The sequence below is a fragment of the Podarcis erhardii genome (genome assembly GCF_964252035.2).
Source record: "Podarcis erhardii genome assembly, chromosome: 2".
Taxonomy (NCBI): Eukaryota; Metazoa; Chordata; class Lepidosauria; order Squamata; family Lacertidae; genus Podarcis; species Podarcis erhardii.
The window spans coordinates 108,035,922-108,055,953 of record NC_138498.1 but is presented as its reverse complement, the minus strand read 5'-3'; the positions used below and the strand labels follow the sequence as shown (position 1 = coordinate 108,055,953).

The 20,032-nt window shown below is 44.1% G+C and overlaps 1 protein-coding gene across 1 annotated transcript; it reads left to right on the top strand.

Moving 5' to 3' along the window:
* The first annotated feature begins 859 nt into the window (after positions 1 to 859).
* Positions 860 to 18,307, top strand: CCDC51 (coiled-coil domain containing 51). Its single transcript, XM_081853674.1, has 4 exons — positions 860 to 940; positions 2,694 to 3,045; positions 5,646 to 5,810; positions 17,482 to 18,307. The coding sequence occupies exons 2-4, from the start codon at positions 2,776 to 2,778 to the stop codon at positions 18,250 to 18,252; spliced, it is 1,206 nt and encodes a 401-aa protein (XP_081709800.1). The 5' UTR covers positions 860 to 940; positions 2,694 to 2,775; the 3' UTR covers positions 18,253 to 18,307.
* Positions 18,308 to 20,032: the final 1,725 nt, after the last annotated feature.

The window sequence follows — 20,032 nt, the reverse complement described above, 5'->3', positions numbered from 1 at the left end:
AGAGAGACCATGGAGATAGACGGGGAAAGGGCTAGAGCGACGCCCAGAATGCTAGCGAGACCATAGAGATATAAGGGGAAAGGGGTAGAGCGACGTGTAGAAGGCTATAGTGAGAGTCCATAGAGATAGAAGGGGAAAGGGGTAGAGCGACGTGTAGAAGGCTATAGTGAGAGTCCATAGAGATAGAAGGGGAAAGGGGTAGAGCGACGTGTAGAAGGATATAGTGAGAGACCATAGAGATACAAGGGGAAAGGGGTAGAGCGACGTCTAAAAAAATCATACGGTCCGTTCGGAGAGTTGAGCGTGAATAACTGGTTCAGTTTGAAAGATGGAATTCCCCACAGAGAACACCTCTAGAAGGTTTCGGCCTCCCACACGATCCAGTCGCCTGCTTTCCATACCTTTACCTCTCACCATAGAGATATCAAGGGGGTAGAGTGGCACCTCTCTGCGTCCTCGAATCACGGCCTATGACGACTTCCGGTTACCCGGTTTTCGCGATGCGTGTCACTCTAATTTTTCCTATCTCTACAGACGCGGATCTTCTACGTCTATTTCCAGCGACCCCCCATACATTACATCCGCCCGGACTTTGTCATGGTGTTCTAGCTTCTCTTTGCCCGGCATTTGCAAGTCCTATGGTAGACTGTGAGCTGGAGTTGGAAGAAGAAGAGGGGAAGAAAGAGAGAGGTGCGGGGGGTTGGGGAGCGGGAGGAAAACCCTGCGCTGCTGCTGTTGCCATACAGCAAAAGGGGGGCGAGAATGGGGGGAGGGGAGGGGAGGGGAGGGGAGGGGAGCAGCGCCCCCAAGGAAAAGGCGGGGCAGGAGCAGAGCCCTGAACTGCTGGGGGTGCCGAGTGGGCTGGGAATCCGACCAGCACCCAAAAGTGGGAACAGGGACGGCCACTTTTTTAAATGCTTTCATTAAATTTCAGTTACAGGTAGGTAGCCATGTTGGTCTGCCGTAGTTGAAACAAAATAAAATAAATAAAATAAAATAAATCCTTCCAGTAGCATCTTAGAGACCAACTAAGTTAGTTATTGGTATGAGCTTTCATGTGCTCATGAGTGAAGAAGAAGAAGAGTTTGGATTTGATATCCCGCCTTTCACTCCCTTTAAGGAGTCTCAAAGCATCTAACAGAGTGAATCTGAAGAAGTGTGCATGCTCACGAAAGCTCATACCAATAACTACGGTAACTTAGTCTCTAAGGTGCTACTGGAAGGAATTTTTTAATTTGTTTTGTTTTGTTTTGATTAAATTTCAGGTTTCCAAAGTGGCTTACAGCAGTTGTTGTTGTTGACAATGGAGTGCACCTCCAGGGTGAGGTCAAACCGCTGACTTAGCAGCACCAAAGTGACTTCCCCGAGGTACAAGCCTGGGCAGTGTGTCTGGAGGTCCTGAGCTGCCCAGACGACAAGGCCACTTGGCCCTACTGATGTGGTCCAAAGGAAAGCAGGGCAATATGTTGGGCAACAGCTTGGCTGCAGGAGTTGCCGGTAGGGCAGGGCCATGTCAGGTTTTCAGCGTTGCAATCTGGTGATACATCGCAATGTTGAAAGGGAGGAACAAGCTGCCTCGTCCCTGGACCACGAGGTGTCATAGACAAGGCAGCTTGTTCCTGCCACAGACTCAGTTTGCAGGGCTCCCTCCGCCTTCACAGGTGAGGGTGAGATCACCTCTTTCTCCAAAAGTGTGAGCAGCTCCTTTAAACCGCTGTGCTGAGGGCCACACAGTTGCCCGTACCTTACCGGAGCAGTTTAATGAACCCCCCACAACCAAACTGAACATATACTGGTAAATAAGATCTAAAACAAAGATACAAAAAATTAATATCAATACCAGCAACAAATCCCTTCCCCCACAAAACCCTCTAAACTATACCCCATCCAATTTATTCAGCATTATTTGGCATTCTTAACCAGGAATTGACGTTTAGGGCAGGGATGGGGAAAACTAGTGCCCTCCAGCTGTTGCTGGACTACAATCTGGTCATTCCTGATCATAGGCCAGGATGGCTGGGACTGATATGTGTTGGGAGTCCAGTAAACATCTGGAAAACAGCAGGCTCCCCATCCCTTGTTTTGGTGATCATTTGGACAATTGCAAAAGAAAAAAATTATGATGCAGGCCTGTTTTTGCTTTGGTACCTTCAAAGCATGCTGTGGATCCATGTAATTCTCTGTGTGCAAGGAAAACATTTGCTGATCTTGGAAGTGAAAGTGGCAATTAAATATTGCAAAGTCAGTTTAAATACTTACAGTGGTGCCCCGCAAGACGAACGCCTCGCAAGACGGAAAACTCGCTAGACATAAGAGTTTTCCGTTTTGGAGGTGCTTCGCAAAACGAATTTCCTATGGGCTTGCTTCGCAAGACGAAAAAGTCTTGCGAGTTCCTGCGGGGTTTTTTTCCTTCCCCCCCCCCTTTTTCTAAGCCGCTTATCCGATAAGCCGATAAGCCACTAAAAGCCACTAAACCGCTAATAGCGCTAATCCGCTAAGCCGTCAATGGGCTTGCTTCGCAAGACGAAAAAACCGCTAGAGGAAGAGAATCGCGGAACGGATTCTTTTCGTCTTGCGAGGCACCACTGTACCTAAATGGCCATTCTGCATCGAAGGGACATTGTTTTAAGATGTTCGTTTATGGCTCTGAGTGATTGTTTTTCTCCTTCTTCTTTGCACTTGTATCCTTGCAGATATTTCCCACCATGACTGGAATCTATGGTCAGTTTTGATGACGTGTCATATGGTGTCTGTTGCTACCCATGAGCCAGCAACATGCAACATCACAATTTGATAGCTCTGAGGAATCACAAAATGCGCCTACATTTAGTGAGAGCCTACTGCTCTCCAGCTTCCAAGAGGCCTGAAGCCAACACAGCTGTGGAAGTGGCTACAAATGTTCTTTATCGCTTATCAGAAGCTGGGAAAGTTTTGGGAAGAAACGCCATTCAGAGAATCTCTGCAACCTCCCAGAGCTGGTGGGACAAGTACGAGGAATTTGTCGGACTTAATGAAGTCCGAGAGGCCCAGGGAAACGTGACGGAGGTAATGACAACATCGTTGGTACATATTGGATAAAATGTATCTGAAGGTCTGCTTTCTGCTGTACAGACTTGCCTGCTTATTTAGATTTAGCAAGTTCTCTGAAATACTTCTGGCCACTCTCAGCACCTGTCCACCCTGCTTTTGCGTTCCTTTTCTAGAATAGTCATCTTGCTACCTGCTTAATGGACTTTTGCCATCCTTTTTAAGGCTTCTGGTTAAGTTTTTAAATACCTCTAGAAGCTATTTCAGTTGTTTTATTGCAGGCATAGGCAAACTCAGGCCTCCGGGTGTTTTGGGACTCTACAACTCCCATCATCCCTGACCACTAGTCCTGTTGGCTAGGGATGATGGGAGTTGTAGTCCCAAACATCTGGAGCCTGAGTTTGCCTATGCCTGTTTTATTGGGTGCCTTTTGATTCCAGTGTTAATCCTGTGCTCTTGTTTTTCCCCTAGCTTTTTATAAATTGCATTCTTACTCTTATTCTGTTGTTTAGATTCAGGAATGGGGAACCTGTAGTGCTTGCAAATATTGTCAGACTACAGCTCCCACTGACTCCAGCCAGCATGACCAGTGCTCAAGAATGATGGGAGTTGTAGTCCAGCAATATCTGAGAGGTTTCCCCATCCCTGCTTTCGTTGATTGTTGTTAGTTGACTTGACGTATTTAGTGAGTACCTCTTTTTATTGCTGTTTAAGCCTACTGCTCTTAATTTTTCTAGTGTTAATTGATGTGATGGATTGTTAGCAGACTTTCTGAGGAAAGATGAGAAGATAATGTTTTTTGGAAATTATTTTTTATTGATTTTACAAATGTAGAATTAAAACACGCCAAATACATATTCATATATAGAGATTATTTTGAATCTCACAACTTCACCCCACCCCCTCCGTGGGTCTTATTATCAACATTAAAAACTGCACATTATACCATAATGTATATTTTGTATCAATCCATATTATCCATGGTATTTGTTACATTACAAGAGGCATTAAAATCCTGCTAATGTTTCCATCTGCTTGCAGTGGTCTCCTAAATTATAAATTTTCCCATTCTTTTAAAAAGTTTTTGTCCTCTTGGTTCCTGAGCTTTCCAATCAGCTTTGCCATTTTGGCACAGTCCATCAGCTTAGTTTGCCATTCCTTCCTGGTAGGGACTTTGTCTTATTTCCTTCTCTGGGCTAATATAGCAGGATGGATTTGATTTAAATGATTAGTCTGTAAGACTTGATTTAAATCACTAGTCTGTAAGACTTGATTTAAATCACTAGTCAGTAAGGCTTGATTTAAATCAATTTTTTTACAGAAAGGTTCAACCTTGCTGGCATCCTCTTAATATTTACAACCAGAGGAAGGTTTTCGAATAATGAATTTTCAGAGTAGTTTTTTACAGTTACATCAAAAATGACTGATTTGGTTATACTATCAGAAATACATAGGCAGATAATTATGAAATCATTGTTTATATTTGGACAATTTTTCTGCTGTACTTTATTGGGAGGAGAAAAATAATAATTTCCTTAATAACAATTTAAACAATTTATTTAACTAAAACAATAGCATTATAGCATATGTATCCATGTTTGTTAACCGATGTGGTTAAACAATAAAAAAAAATAAAACTTAGACTGGGTTTTAGCACACATGAAAAACTTTAAACAAATTCTTATTTCCTGAAGAATAGCCTTTGGACTATAATGTCACAAATAAAAAACTATCTTTACAAAGGTTTTTTCCTCCAAAAGCTTTTTATTTTAAAAATCTGATTTAAATTTTTAAAAAATCTGATTTAAATTAAAAAGTCAAATTTTTAGTTTTTTTTTTTTTTAAAAAAAATTGATTTTTATCCACACTGGCTAATAGCACCTGAGCAGCAGTTTTCCCATACATAACAAGTCTTTTCCTAATAATGTTTTAAATAAATAAATTTTATAGCAGTACAGTACATACAAAAAGGGCATCAGGACAAGAAGATAAACCCGGAGGCGGGGAGCTGTACAAAACATAAAATATAAAATCAATTTGAAAAAGACTACTATAAGGGTACCAACAACTAATCCTAGTTGGACAGCAAAAAAAGAAAAGAAAAAGTCCAAAGGGCACAAGGAAGACGAAAGGGGCCAAATAAATTGAGTAATCAGATTTGCTGGAATGAGGCAGTCCATTGTATAAGTGTATAAAGTTAAAAAACAAAAAAACAAAACTGCCACCATGTGGCCAGAAAAAAATTGTGTTTCATCAGAGACCTCGGAGACTTTAAATCAGCGGTTCTCAACCTGTGGGTCCCCAGATGTTGTTGGACTACAACTCCCATCATCCCTGAGCTCTGGCCTTGCTAGCTAGGGGTGATGGGAGTTGTAGTTCAACAACATCTGGGGACCCACAGGTTGAGAAAGGCTGCTTTAAATAAACACATTTTAATTAAATAAGAAAGCATGTCCTTCTTTTACCTTATCGACTCCCCTCCTTTCTGTCTCTCTCTTTCACTCTGGCGCAGAGTGGATAACGATGGTTTAATGCAAGCACAGCAGCTTCAGTGAGTTAGGCTGCCAAACTTGTAGATGGCAAGCTCATCTTTCCCTTGCCCACCCATCCTATTCTAGGCCGAAAAAAGGTTCATGGTCGCTCGTGGGATTGTACGAGAATCTCGGGAAACCTGGGAGGCCCAGCAGCTCAAACTGAAGGAAATCCGGGACCGTTTAGACAGAGTCTCGCGTGACGACATTCAGTATCTGGAACTGGCAACTCTGGAGCACAAATTACTGCAGGTAAGAGTGTCTCAGAGTCCGGGAGTGGAGTGAAAGGGTTGGGATTCCGCTTGCTCGCTTCATTTATTTATCGAAGGTACTTTTTGCCCTTCCTTTTGGAACCGCCTCAATGCAACTTGAAAATGTAAAAGCACTAAAGGTTGCTAAAACAGCAGGTGCAACGATGCTGATGGTTGTTGAACTACTTTTTTGGGTTTTTTTCAATAAGGGGCCAAAACCGTTTTCTGATGGTACTGTTTTTTGAAAGGCCTGCCAAGAGTTTGGGTGATCAGCAAATCACCACAGGCATATTAAAACTCTGCATGCAGAATGGCAGGAATCTAACAATAGGATTTTAGAAATAGGTTCCGGTGGCGTTATTTTCTTTTTATCTGTTCATTTGCAAGGAAGCGTGTTTCAGCTGAACACTGGGCATTCCGCTTTTCTGCAGATAGATTTGTTAGTTGTACATCTCCACATTCAGAAGAAGAAGAGAAGAGTTTGGATTTGATAACCCGCTTTATCACCACCCTAAGGAGTCTCCAAGCGGCTAAAATTCTCCTTTCCCTTCCTCCCCGATAACAAACACTCTGTGAGGTGAGTGGGGCTGAGAGACTTCAGAGAAGTGTGACTAGCCCAACGTTACCCAGCAGCTGCATGTGGAGGAGCGGAGACGTGAACCCGGTTCACCAGATTACGAGACTACCGCTCTTTAACCACTACACCACACTGGATTCCTTATCACCACATTCAAAAGGATTGGCACTGTCGGTCATGTGGTGTCCACCCCCCCAAAAAATCTTAACTACTCTGGGCAATCTCCCCCCATTTTCTTAATTTTGAGTACCCCAAAATAGGGGTTGTCTTATACACAGGGCGAGATATACATGGAAAAATACAGTCCTTTATTTCTGCATTCCAAAATCTTATTCATCTCAATTGCACTCCAGTCAAAATAACAATCCCTTATATAACAACTGCAATGTTGACGGCATCCATTTGTATTAACACATTAAACTATTTATAAACCTATAGGCCTATCGCTATTCCTTACTTGTAATCTGAGGTGGTACAATTAACAAGACAAGTGAGTCCCCCAGCAAGAGATGGTGTTGTGGACCCCCTGGGTGCCTTCTGTGGACCCTCAGGGTGTCCCCGGACCCCTAACTGGGAACCACTGATCTAATCCAAACCCCTGCAATGCACAAATCCTGCCCACCGCTGTTCCTGGGTGGCCTTGAACCACCAACCTTCTGGTTAACAGCCAGATGCACTGTCCATTAGCGCCACTGGGGCATGGATGAGACAACAGCAAACTTCCCTTCAGTTTTGTAATCCCAGGACTGGTGTGGAGTAGGGAAGCAAGTTCCCTGCAGCTGCTCCTTTCTTGGCCAGTGGATGGCGCCACAGTGGCCTTCCCCTTGCTGTGTTGTTTTTTCGTGGGAGGCCGAGGATGCAACACTCTGTGGCCCTTATTTCCCTGGCCAGTGGTAGGGGCCAAAGCATGCTTTTCTTTTAATTCAGCTCTGCAGCCCTAGGACAGTGAGCCCCTTTGGTTTGCAGGATATGGAATATTTTGGCAAGGATTGGCATGATTGTTTATCACATTGTTATATATGTAGCACCAGCTGTCTGCTTTACAAAGTAGAAGAGGACATCCTTTCTGGTCAAAGAATGGCTTTGATCACCAGGAGAGCAAAAGCGTTAACCGTGCAGATCCTAGGCAGCCGATTTGGCCCATTGGAGGACAAAACCTGAGCGCTTCCTTAGAGGAGAAGCTGTGAATGTTAAGAGTGCGGAGGCTCTCTCGAGCTATTTAATACAGAAACTAGACTGGGATAACTATGTAAACCATTTTGTAGGGATTCTGAAAGCCTATTGAGTCTTGCTGGTGTTTCATTTCCCATTCCCCTGACTACATTGTGCAAGAGCAGAAAATATGATACGATACGATAATCTTTATTGTCATTGTCCCATACAGAACAACAAAATTGAAAAAATCTACATCAGACATTCAAAAACCAACAAGCCTGCTATCCAGCCTGGTTAGCCCCCTTAAAACCTAATACCCCATAATTAAATACAATATACTCCCATAGAGAGTACCTTACACTGCGTTTAAAACCAAAATTGCATTTGGATAGAAATTGGTGAAATGGCAATCCTGAAAATCCCAGCATTCCGTTTCCAGTATGTTTCTAATCTTTAAACCAAGGGTGGGGAACCTGAGGCCAAGCAGTGGACTCGTAATCTGGTGAACCGGGTTCGCGTCTCCGCTCCTCCACATGCAGCTGCTGGGTGACCTTGGGCCAGTCACACTTCTCTGAAGTCTCTCAGCCCCACTCACCTCCCAGAGTGTTTGTTGTGGGGAAGGAAGGGAAAGGAGAATGTGAGCCGCTTGGAGACTCCTTCGGGTAGTGACAAAGCGGGATATCAAATCCAAACTCTTCTTCTTCTTCAAGGGGCTAAAAGTGACCCTCCATATCTCTCCATCTGACCCATGGGGCTCTCCCCGGACCCTCCCCTTCACCAGCCCTCCTTGAATGTTTTTTGCCCTGTCCTTGAACTCTGCTACTGCTTCTTTCTTGCCTGGATGGGCAGCAGATAGAGGAAGGGGCAAATGTGGGAAGAAACGAGCCTCTTGTACAAAGGTAACATTTTTTTTTGTCTCTGACTCCACCCACCGTTCTTCTTTAAAACTTGCATTATGTCAAGCACTTTCCAGTCCTGGAGGAAGCTGGTTTTAGGGACTAGCTGCATGGTTTTTTCCTCAGGCAATGGGCCATTTCACACGTTTCTGTTAAGAGTTCTTGAGTGTATGCCATCACATGCAGCAGGCTGTTAATTTTTACCTTGCCGATTTGCCCTAGTACAGTGGTACCTTGGGTTATGGACACTTCAGGTTACAGGCGCTTCAGGTTACAGACCCCACAAACCCAGAAATTTTACCTCAGGTTAAGAACTTTGCTTCAGGATGAGAACAGAAATTGTGCGACGGCAGCGGGAGGCCCCTTTAGCTAAAGTGGTACCTCAGGTTAAGGACAGTTTCAGGTTAAGAACAGACCTCCAGAATGAATTAAGTTCTTAACCCGAGGTACGACTGTACTTCATGTCTTCTCACTTCCATTTGACTTAGTCACTTAGGCTGGGCTGGTGGGATTAGGCTTTAGGTGGCGAGTATCTTTCTAGCATATTGCACAGCGACTACTGAAGGAAACGATTAAGCTTCTTCCTTTAGTACAGGCATGGGGAAACTTTTTGCAGTCCTCCAGGCAGACTCTAGCTCCCTTTAGACCCAGCCAGCCTGGCCATTGGTCAAGGATGATGGGACTTGCAGTCCAGCAACACCAGCAGGGTCCCTCATCCCAGCTCCAGCAAACCTGTTGTCATCTAATGATCTGCTGGTTTCCTGCTTCGGATGTATTTAAAATGATTTGTTATTGGCTTGTCTTAAAATGCTAAAAATGTGGGTTCCCCCTCTCCCCTGATTCCTGTGCCCTGCCTTCCTGCCAGCTTGCCAGCCTTCGACAACAAAACTCTTCTTTTTTTGGAAGAAACGTTTTCAGTGGGCCTGACATTCCTTCCCTTCCCAGAGTCTGTTTGTTTTAGCTCTGCTGATGTGCAGGCAGAGGGGTAGTTTGAACAAGATCTTTTCATCCCTTCGTGCCCTGCAGCAAGGCGAAAAGAATGCAATACTGTTAAAAAATTCCCTTTCTTCTTTTTGTGCTCGCATAATTCCAGAATGAGCCTCTCTTTACATCATAGTTGACGGCTGGCCAGGACTTGCTACACAGGTTCGGTTACATAACCCTTTTCACTATAAATACACACATGCCATAATAATGATTAGGAAATTTAATCTCTCCCTTCTGAAAGAGGATAAGCGGCATGTCTCTTTCTGAAATAAAGCTCTGCTGGATCAGACTAAGGGCTCCGTTGAGACCAGAATCCTGTTTCTTGCCATGTCCAGCTGGGTACATCTGGGACAATTAAGACATGAAGGCACCAGAATTCTCCCAGTTTTACCTCTGTCTGCCCAGCGATTGGTGTGTGAAGAGGTGTGTTGCTGATAGATGTGGCAATTCCGCTTGGCCATCCTGGTGAACCCTAACCACCACGAATTGGTCATCGTTCTGAGGCTGTGATCCTCAGTAGGTGTTGAGTCCCTTTGCAGACTGGTCACAGTAAACCCATTGAAATTAACGGACCTAACTTAGCCATCAAGCAATGACAAACCTAGACAGCATCTTAAAAAGCAGAGACATCACCTTGCCAACAAAGGTCTGTATAGTAAAAGCTATGGTTTTCCCAGTAGTGATGTATGGAACTGAAAGCTGGACCATAAAGAAGGCTGATCGCCGAAGAATTGATGCTTTTGAATTATGGTGCTGGAGGAGACACTTGAGAGTCCCATGGACTGTAAGAAGATCAAACCTCTCCATTCTGAAGGAAATCAGCCCTGAGTGCTCAGTGGAAGGACAGATCCTGAAGCTGAGGCTCCAATACTTTGGCCACCTCATGAGAAGAGAAGACTCCCTGGAAAAGACCTTGATGTTGGGAAGGATGGAGGGCACAAGGAGAAGGGGACGACAGAGGACGAGATGGTTGGACAGTGTTCTCGAAGCTACCAGCATGAGTTTGACCAAACTGCGGGAGGCTGTGGAAGACAGGAGTGCCTGGCGTGCTTTGGTCCATGGGGTCACGAAGAGTCGGACACGACTAAACAACAACAACTTAGTCATGTTAATGAATTCCATTGTGGGTCTCCTCTGAATGCCGCCCAGTGTGACTTAACTTCTAGGGAGGAATGGCCTACCAAGTCAGAACTCTCGGTCCATCTAAGCTCAGCCCTGTGTCCACTGATTAGCAGTGGCCCTGCAGGATTTCGGGCAAATGTCTCTTCTAGCCCTGTCTGGGAATACTCGAGTTTGAACCTGTGGCCTTTAAAGCATATCCAGTAACACTTAACACTTAACCCCTCTCTAATAAACGTGAACTGGATCTCACAGTTCAAGCTGCCTGTAAACCCATTGTTCATTACCACATCATGTGGCCATGAGTTCCACAAGCTGGTTCAGAAGAAGTGTTTCTGGAATGGGAAAGGAAAAACATTTCCCCCAGGAGCAGCTTTTCTCCTTATTGTTTGCAGCATTCACCTCCTTGGCCATGTGGCTTTCATAGCCTGAGCCAGCAAGCCACCAGGCTACGGGTTTCGGTAAATGGTTTCCTCGTGTCCTGATGTTGCCAGGGAAAACTACAGAGGAAACTGCAAGAGGGCATGGACCAGTGGTCTGCCCAGGACTGCAGCCTGCCTTGCTTCTGTGTCGTTTATGTTTGTGGTGGAGCTGTTCCAACTTCTCCTTCGCTTCCATCTGTGCGTTGAGGTTGTTCTTTAAAAAGCCCAGGGCTGTGCTGTGCTCCCTGGGGAAAAGAGTGGTCATGAGAAAAGAGGGAAGAGCTAGGATCCCGATAGTCTAGTTGACATTTCTAGTCAAGCAGATGCGAGTTCCACCCCAGCTGTGCAGATCTATTTTTTGCAGGCATTATGCATTAGTCCCAAATACAGGGTCTGAAAGTACCAACATGAAGCTGGTTTGTGAAACAGTCGTTGCTATAACGGGGTAAACTCAGAACGGGGGGGAGAGTGGATGCACCCATTGTTTGGTAATAATTTATAGCAGAAAAACAAGGTTCCTGGGACCTTTCTCTTGGTCACTCTTATGTGTGACCAAGACATGGGGCTACAGGGTGGGGGGGGTGCAGGTAGGGGCAGATTTCATTGTTAGTGGCTCCCTTTGAACTCTATGGGGCAATGGAAAGAAGCTGCCATTGGGGCCTAGTAAGAAGGAGCCCTATCCCCCCACTCTTCCAGGTACTGTTACAAGGATTCCCTCAAATCTAGGCAGGTCCTTCCTTTGCCCTGCCATTCATAATAGCCACTTATCGCACACAGCAGTTTTAGGGTATTTTTCTCAGCTCCGTGCCCTTCCTGCTTCCCTGCCTGAGCTTGCCCTCTGTGTCTTCATCAGGTTGGGGACAGTCTGCGCGTTCTCTCGTTTTTCCCATAATCGTTGAGATTATTGTCGGGTGGGGGGGGGCGGTTTGAGAACTAAAGACCAAGCTCTCCAAAATCAACAGCACAAGCCACAGTCTATTTAAAGACTTGGACAACTTTGTAATTTTCAAGGCTGCCTTGTACGCTAGTATGGCAAGTCAGAAGAGGTGTTTGGCAGGCTGGAAGAAGCGTGGTTGCAATGAGGAGAAAGGCATTCAGGGATGACATTGTGGGTTCCCATCACAGCCAGGGGTGGGTGGGTGGGTGGGTGAGAGAGAGAGAGAGAGAGAGAGAGAGAGAGAGAGAGAACGTGACAGAAAGAGACAGAGCGAGGAAAAAACACCTTTGCCACGTCACTGCCATTGTCTCCTGACCACCCACCCACCACCACATGCTTCTCTACAGCAAAAATATCCACACCCCTGGTCTAAAAAAGGGGGAAGGGAGTATAATTTATCTGGGGATTACTTTCCTGTTTTTAATCCCACATTCTTTTTTATTTTATTTTTATTTACAGTAGTACCTCTAGTTAAGAACTTAATTCGTTCTGGAAGATCCAGGTTCTTAACCTGAAACTGTTCTTAACCTGAAGCACCACTTTAGCTAATGGGACCTCCTGCTGCCACTGCGCCGCCAGAGCACGATTTCTGTTCTCATCCTGAAGCAAAGTTCTTAACCCGAGGTACAATTTCTGGGTTAACAGAGTCTGTAACCTGAAGCATCTGTAACCTGAAGCGTCTGTAACCTGAGGTACCACTGTATTAAAGATTCTCCTCTTTTACAAAAGCACACACATCGTCTCTTTCTCTTTCTTCAGGGTGTGTTTTCCACAGATCAGTTACATTTGTCGTGAGACATTGGTGTTATATGCAGTATAGGGTTGGGGAAAAAAGAGGGGGGATGGGAGAGAAGGGGTGGGGTGGTAAAGCTTATGTTCTTTTACTTAGTGTATGTGTGGGGTCTTTGTGTCTGCGTCACTTGGGTAGGTTTTCATTCTGTTTGCTTGTTTTTTTCCCTTGGTGGTGAGAGAGGTGGGGCAGCCTAGGGTGATTGTCTTTGGTTGGCCACAGTGGGATTTGTTTGTGCGTGGGGTTGTTGGGTTAAGTTAGCCATATTGAATCGTATGCTGTTGGTGGGTGTCAGGAGCTCGGCCCACACACAAGTAGGACCCTGGCAGAGACACATGCCCAACTGGCATGTTCTCTCCCTCCTGGTCAATCGTTCGGGAGCTTCAAAAGCTTTCTTCTTCCCGAAGCGACCGGCACAGACATCGGCACACTCAGGGATCCGCAGAGTCTTCGCAGCTTGCATAACAGACCTCAGCAGTTCAGCATTTTGGCTAATCTACTTTATTTACGTATAAACACACACGGAGCACCTCAACGTGGCTCCTTCTCTCTCTACATCAGACAGCAAAGAGAAAAAACAAAGTACAATAGTCCCACTTCACGGAACACAGTAACACAAACATCCTGTCTCTGTCACTTCCCACTCTGTAGAGTCAAAACATATACCGTCATGTGATAGACAAAAATCCCATGACTGCAATCATGGAGCAGGAATTCTAACATCGGGTTCATGTTGTTGTCTTGTTGGGCTGTGTATGTGGTAAAGGGAAGCCATACTGGAGTAAAGCTGTCTTCTTCTATTTCTCCCCATGTCAGTTTCAATCTGTTGGTTAGCTTTTCTAGTAAGGCAGTTTCCCATACCGCTTGAAACCCGTGTTGCATGTTTATTCCTGACAGGTCCCTCCAGTGTCTGGCTATGATATTTCTGGCCGCTGAGAGTAGGTGGGTTATGAGCTCTTTATAGCATGAATGGGCATTGTTATCTTGGAAGATGTTCAGTAGGGCCAATTCTGGGGTGACTTCTAGTCCCCATTTAGTTATTTTGCTTATTTCTTATATGACTGTCGTCCAGAAGAGTTGGGTTTCGGGGCATTCCCACCACATGTGGAGGTATGTGCCTGGGGAGGTGCACCCTCTCCAGCATTTTGGTGAAGTTTCTGGGCGCATTAGCGCCAGTTTCCGTGGTGTTAGGTACCATCTGTGAGTTTCAAGGTGAGTTCTGAGAGCCAGTGTGGTGTAGTGGTTAAGAGTGGTAGACTCGTAATCTGGTGAACCAGGTTCACGTCTCCGCTCCTCCACATGCAGCTGCTGGGTGACTTTGGGCCAGTCACACTTCTCTGAAGTCTCTCAGCCCCACTCACCTCACAGAGTGTTTGTTGTGGGGGAGGAAGGGAAAGGAGATTGTTGGCCGCTTTGAGACTCCTTCGGGTAGTGATAAAGCGGGATATCAAATCCAAACTCCTCCTCTTCTTCTTCTTCTTCTTCTTCTTCTTCTTCTTCTTCTTCTTTCCGCTGATATGGATTTAAAGGAAGGTTTAGACCACATTCTAGTCCATTGGGTGAGGTTAATTTCATAGCCTGTGTCGTCCTCCCATTGTTTATTGATTGTGTCAGGCGGGTTTGTGGGGCTTTGGAGCAGTATTTTGTATATTGTGATTCCCACATTCTTTTGATAACGGAACACTTGTTTAGTTTTTCCGTTCGCTTATTTCTTCATTTTGGAGCTTCACTGAAATAAAGGGAGGAAGACTCTCCTCTTCACCCTGTTTTCACTCACATCGCGCAGTCTAGCTTAGCCTTATCTTGAGAACATTCCCTTCGAGAATGAAACGGGTGATGCTGAGCCATGTTAATGCTTGTGCAAACAGAGCTTGTGGACTTGAGGATAAAGAGGCAGGGTACAAATGGTGCATTTTATATTGCTCCTGCCTGGGATGGCAAAGATGTCATATTCCCTTGTAATCCCCCAGTATTCACTAGGGGAGGATCCTGCTAGCCCCTTTTCTACCAGAGATTAAAAAAAGACCTAAGCCAGCTATTTCCTGTACATGCACATGCGGTTGACCTCCTGTAGCCACAGCTTTGACAGCAGTCTTGATTGGGAGAAATTGACAGGCAAAGCAGTTCCTGGCATGAAACCAAGAACGCTGTGGCGTTCCTGCACACATCAAGCTCTTGTTAAAGGCACAGAAGCAGGGAGTGGTGAAAAGCTGGCAACCTCAGCATCATCCTGGGGCAGATTATGCCAAATACGGTCTTCCTTTATGTATATATTTTGACTAAGTAATAATCATAAATGAATAAGAATAAAAACGTGCACCCCACCACCGAGACCATTCCATTGTAACTATCCAACCTCCCAAAATTTCAACACCTCTAGCGATGGTTTGACCCCTTTCCGTTTTAACAGTACAACTTCTACAAACACCTTCCATATCTCCTCAAAATCATTTATCCTGCATATTCCCCGTCTTACCTTAATGGCACGTGTTAATTTATCATTAACAGCTGTACCCCACACCTCTTTATACCTTTCTTGCATTTTATACTCTGCTTGCCCCTTCCACTTCCTAGCTATAAAAATTCATCAATAAATTTGTGAGTGAGTACTTCATAGCCTGCGAATCTTCCACCTCATCATAAATTGATAATAATGCTAGCTCTGGACTTTCGGCCAGCTTTAACCCAGTGATTTCTGTTATCTCCTTAAACACCCTTTGCAAAAAAACAATAAAAAAATTGTACATATTTACATAATTCCCTGTTTCCTGGCATCCCCTCCAACATAACACCAAATATTCCTTGCTTATTTGGTTTAATCTGACTGGTGTTAAATACCATCTCCAAATTAATTTATAATAATTTTCTTTTACTCTTATAGACAGCATTTTCTACGTACGTTTCTCCCATATTTTCCCCCAGCCTTGACTATCTATTTGCCCTGTTGTCTCCTTTTCCCACACTTCTTTAAATTGATCTAGAAAAAGATTAAATGTAAGGTATTGGTTGTGTTTAGAATAGATTTATGAAAGATTTAGAAAACTTACCGATTAGAATATTTGTGTGAGATTGTATGGGGAAAATACGGAATAACAGATACAGTCTTGCTTAAAATGTATATAGGAAGTGCAGTGTAAGTGATGGAAGTCAATCAATGAAATTTTATTATTGAGATATTTGTAGAATAAATTTGAAAGAAATTCTTCTAACTTTCCTTCTTCTTCTTCTTCTTCTTCTCTTTTTCTTTCTTCTTTTCTTCCTTTTTTCTCATTTGTTCTTTTTATATATATGTGTGCTTAACTGAAATATATATGTATGTATTTGCAATATTTTGCTTATATTTTGCTTATATTTTGTAATAATTATGTTAAATAAATTAAAATTTTAAAAGTAAATAAATAAAGTGATCTTCTTGATCCACCGTTTCTAGTAATATTTTTAAATTTCAACATAGAGTTTGACAAATGGAAGGCATTGTGGTGTAAAGATATGAATTTCTCAGCATGCACGACACTAAAGGAAAACATGTATAAGATGATGTACAGGTGGTACATAACGCCAGTAAAACTACATAAAATGTATAGAACGGGCGATAAACTGTGTTGGAAATGTAAGAGCAAGGAGGGCGATTTCATCCATACGTGGTGGACGTGCGAGATTCTCAAAAAATTTTGGGAATCCATCTATAATGAATTTAAAAAAATCCTTAAATATACGTTTGTTAAAAAACCCGAAGCCTTCTTGCTGGGGATAATTGGTAAGGATATCAAAGAAGAAGATAGAACCTTTTTTCAATATGCAACGGTGGCCGCCAGAACCCTCATAGCACAGTACTGGAAAACACCAAAAATCCCAACACTAAAGGAGTGGCAACTTAAACTATCCGATTATTTGGAGTTGGCTAAATTGACACAGAAAATAAGAAATCAAAGAAGTGCAAAATTTAACAATGAATGGAATAAATTTAGGATATATATGGAAATAGAGACAAGGGGAAAATCAAAATGTTGATCAGAAACACATATGTACTTACAGAAATCACAGTAGGCATGAGATAACGCTTACTACGTAAAAAGTTTTATTAAGGAATAGACACACCAGATAGATAAACAAGGCAATATTTTCCGAAATCGAGATAAAGGGAAGTCGATCAATGTTATTTAAAGTTGTATGTATTTTGTGTTTTTCTCTTTTTTTCTCTTTTTCTTTTTCTTTTCTTTTTTTTTTCTTCTCTTTTTCTGTTTTTTCTTTTCATTTTGTCTTTTGTACGTTTGTGAAATATATTTATGTCAAAATTTAATAAATAAATAAATAATAATAATAATAATAATAATAATAATAATAATAATAAAATAGTAATATTTCATAAATTTCACTGGTTTCTCCCCGCATACAGTGGTGCCCCGCAAGACGAATGCCTCGCAAGACGAAAAACGCACAAGACGAAAGAGTTTTCCGTTTTTTGAGTCGTTCCGCAAGACGAATTTCCCTATGGGCTTGCTTCGCAAGACGAAACGTTGGGCGAGTTCTTGCGAGTTTGTTTCCTTTTTCTTAAAGCCGCTAAGCCGTTAATAGCCGCTAAGCCGTTAATAGCCGCTAAGCCACTAAGCCGTTAATAGCCGCTAAGCCGCTAATAGCCGTGCTTCACAAGACGAAAAAACCGCAAGACGAAGAGACTCGCGGAACGGATTAATTTCGTCTTGTGAGGCACCACTGTACCGGTCTTCCGAGGTGGTTCCAGCATCTAACATGCTGCTCTTTTAACAAGGCCTGTGTGTTTTCCTTGCAGGAAGAGAAGAGGTACCGGAGCAGCTATCAAACTGCGGAGGAGTCTGAGCGGGAAGCCTTCTCCCTCTTCTCTGCTGCCGTGAGGGAAAGCCACGAGAAAGAGCGGACGAGAGCGGAGAAAACCAAGAACTGGTCTATCATTGGCTCAGTGCTGGGGGCCATTATTGGGGTCCTCGGCTCTACCTACGTCAACCGAGTTAGGCTGCAGGAGCTGAAAGCCTTAGTTTTTGAGGCACAAAAGGGACCTATCAATCTTCAGGAAGCGATCAGGGAGCAGGCCTCTGCCTACAACTCCCAGCAGAGGGATCTGAGTGACCTCGTTGCCAACCTGAAGGACATCCTACAAGCGGTGGCCGTGACCTCGCAGGAAGCGACGGGGGATTCCTCGGCCAAAAGCACTCCTCTGAAAACAGACCCTCTCTTAGTTTCCGTCAGGGAGCAGCTGAGCTACTCCAAACAGATGAGCTCCTTCCTCGAGAGTTTGCAGCGGCAGCTTAGCAGCCTGGAAAAAAGTTTAGGGCAAATGGCCGCCGAGGTCCAGAACGTGAAAAGGGTACCCCAGCCCACACCTGGGAGGGAAGCACTGCTTGGTCCTTCGGCGGAGGGGAGCAGCCAGACCTTTGAGGCAGAAGACGTGGTTCTGGAACTGTGCAACACGGAAAGGAGACTGGAAGCGCAAATGAAGAGGAACTCGATCTACAGCACGGCCTTCACATGTACTGTCTTTGCTATCACATTCCCCATGTTCTATGTCCTACTCAAGGGGAATTAGCCCGCAGCCCAGCAAAGAATAATTTGTTGGAGTAATAAAGAGTCATTCCCCTTCAGTCTTGACGGTTTTTTCTTGATAATGTGTGGTTGTTTTTGAAGGCAATTTCCCGAAATTGTACCTCAGACTAGAGCTGCGTGCAAATGTATTGTGGTAAAGCATACAATCTGTACCTCTTTCTTGTGTTCTTTTCTGGACTGCTTATGAAGTTTGCAAGTTCCTTTTTGTGGGGAGACAGATGCAGGGTAAAACAGGTTCCATATCGTGTTATCCTAATGGGATAAGCCTTTTTAACGGCTGCTAGCAAAACCTTACTTGATGTACTTTTAAATAACAAATTAGCAAGGTTTTACAATTTCCCAGAATCTGCCTTGCAGTATCTTCTGAAATTCTAACGTGGGTATCTTCTAAAATGAAATGTGCCAGCTGGTTAGTCGGATGTTTTGGGTTTTGCTAGGTGTATGATGCCTCTTTTCTTTCTAATCTTCTCTGGAGGCATCTTCTGTTACCTGCCTACACATGCTTCCTAGCTGTGCCAGCTGTGCCATAAAATATTTTTGCATACCAACCCAATCTCCAAGCGGTGCAAGATTCCAGTTGCAAGCATTTACCCAGGGTTCATGTTTCCTCTTGGAAGTGAGGGACAGCGGAAACTGTGGTGTCTTTATGATATATGGTTTATTTACACACATATAGATGGCCTGAGCCTATGATGGAGAGGTTCACAGCATTAATACCCCAAAAAGGATCTTGATTATCCCATAGCCGCAGCCCTGGATTCAAACAAAAATCAAACATTGTGCTCAAACACTGCCCTGACTCATTCTCTCCCCAGCTTGCAGCTATACTTCTAGGCCACATCGCTGCAATTCTCAACTCAAGCTTTGTCCTTCTTTCTCTGAGTTGAGGGAGGTATTACAACCTTGGGGGCTCCTGCACCTTTCAAAAAAGAAGTTTCTTCCTCCCGTCCCTTCACAGCAGGCACACAAGCAGGATTCTCCAGGTGCACCTTTTCCTGACATGGGAATGCAAGAGATGAAGAAAACCGCACCTGTGGGATTTCTTATCACACATCTTTTGAAACCGGACACTTGCAATCTTGCACAAAGCCCTCTTTCCATTGTTCTCTTAATGGCCCATTCTTTTCTTCTTTGGCAATCACTCGTAGCTGAGTAAGATTGTCTTCCATTAACACGGTTTTAGCAGTGACTCCATAAGTGACTGTGGAGGCCAGTTCTGGATCCGCATGTCCTTCCACAGTGGGGACATAGGTTTCCGGGAAGGAGTTGATCACGGTGAGAGTTTGCCAAGCATGCCTTCCTCTTAGTGTGTTTCTCCCTTTCGGTTACGTACTTAATTCGTTCTGGAGGTCCATTCTTAACCTGAAACTGTTCTTAACCTAATGGGGCCTCCCGCTGCTGCCGTTCCGCCACTGCACGATTTCTGTTCTCATCTTGAAGCAAAGTTATTAACTATTTATGGGTTAGCTGAGTCTGTAACCTGAAGCGTATGTAACCTGAAGCATATGTAACCCAAGGTACCACTGTACTTGCTTTGGAAGACGAAATGGCCCATTACCCAGATGATCACCTCAACACAGGAATCTAGCCTGGCTTATATTTTAACACTTGTTGGATCCTGGGGTTAGAAGGATCCAGCATACAGTTTACCTCCCCCCACCCAAACTCATAACAATGCTATTCTGAAGAGTCATCCTGCTGCTGCCTGGGATAAAGATTTTCAGAGGGTGTTAACAAGTACACTTGTGCTAGGCTGTAGTCCT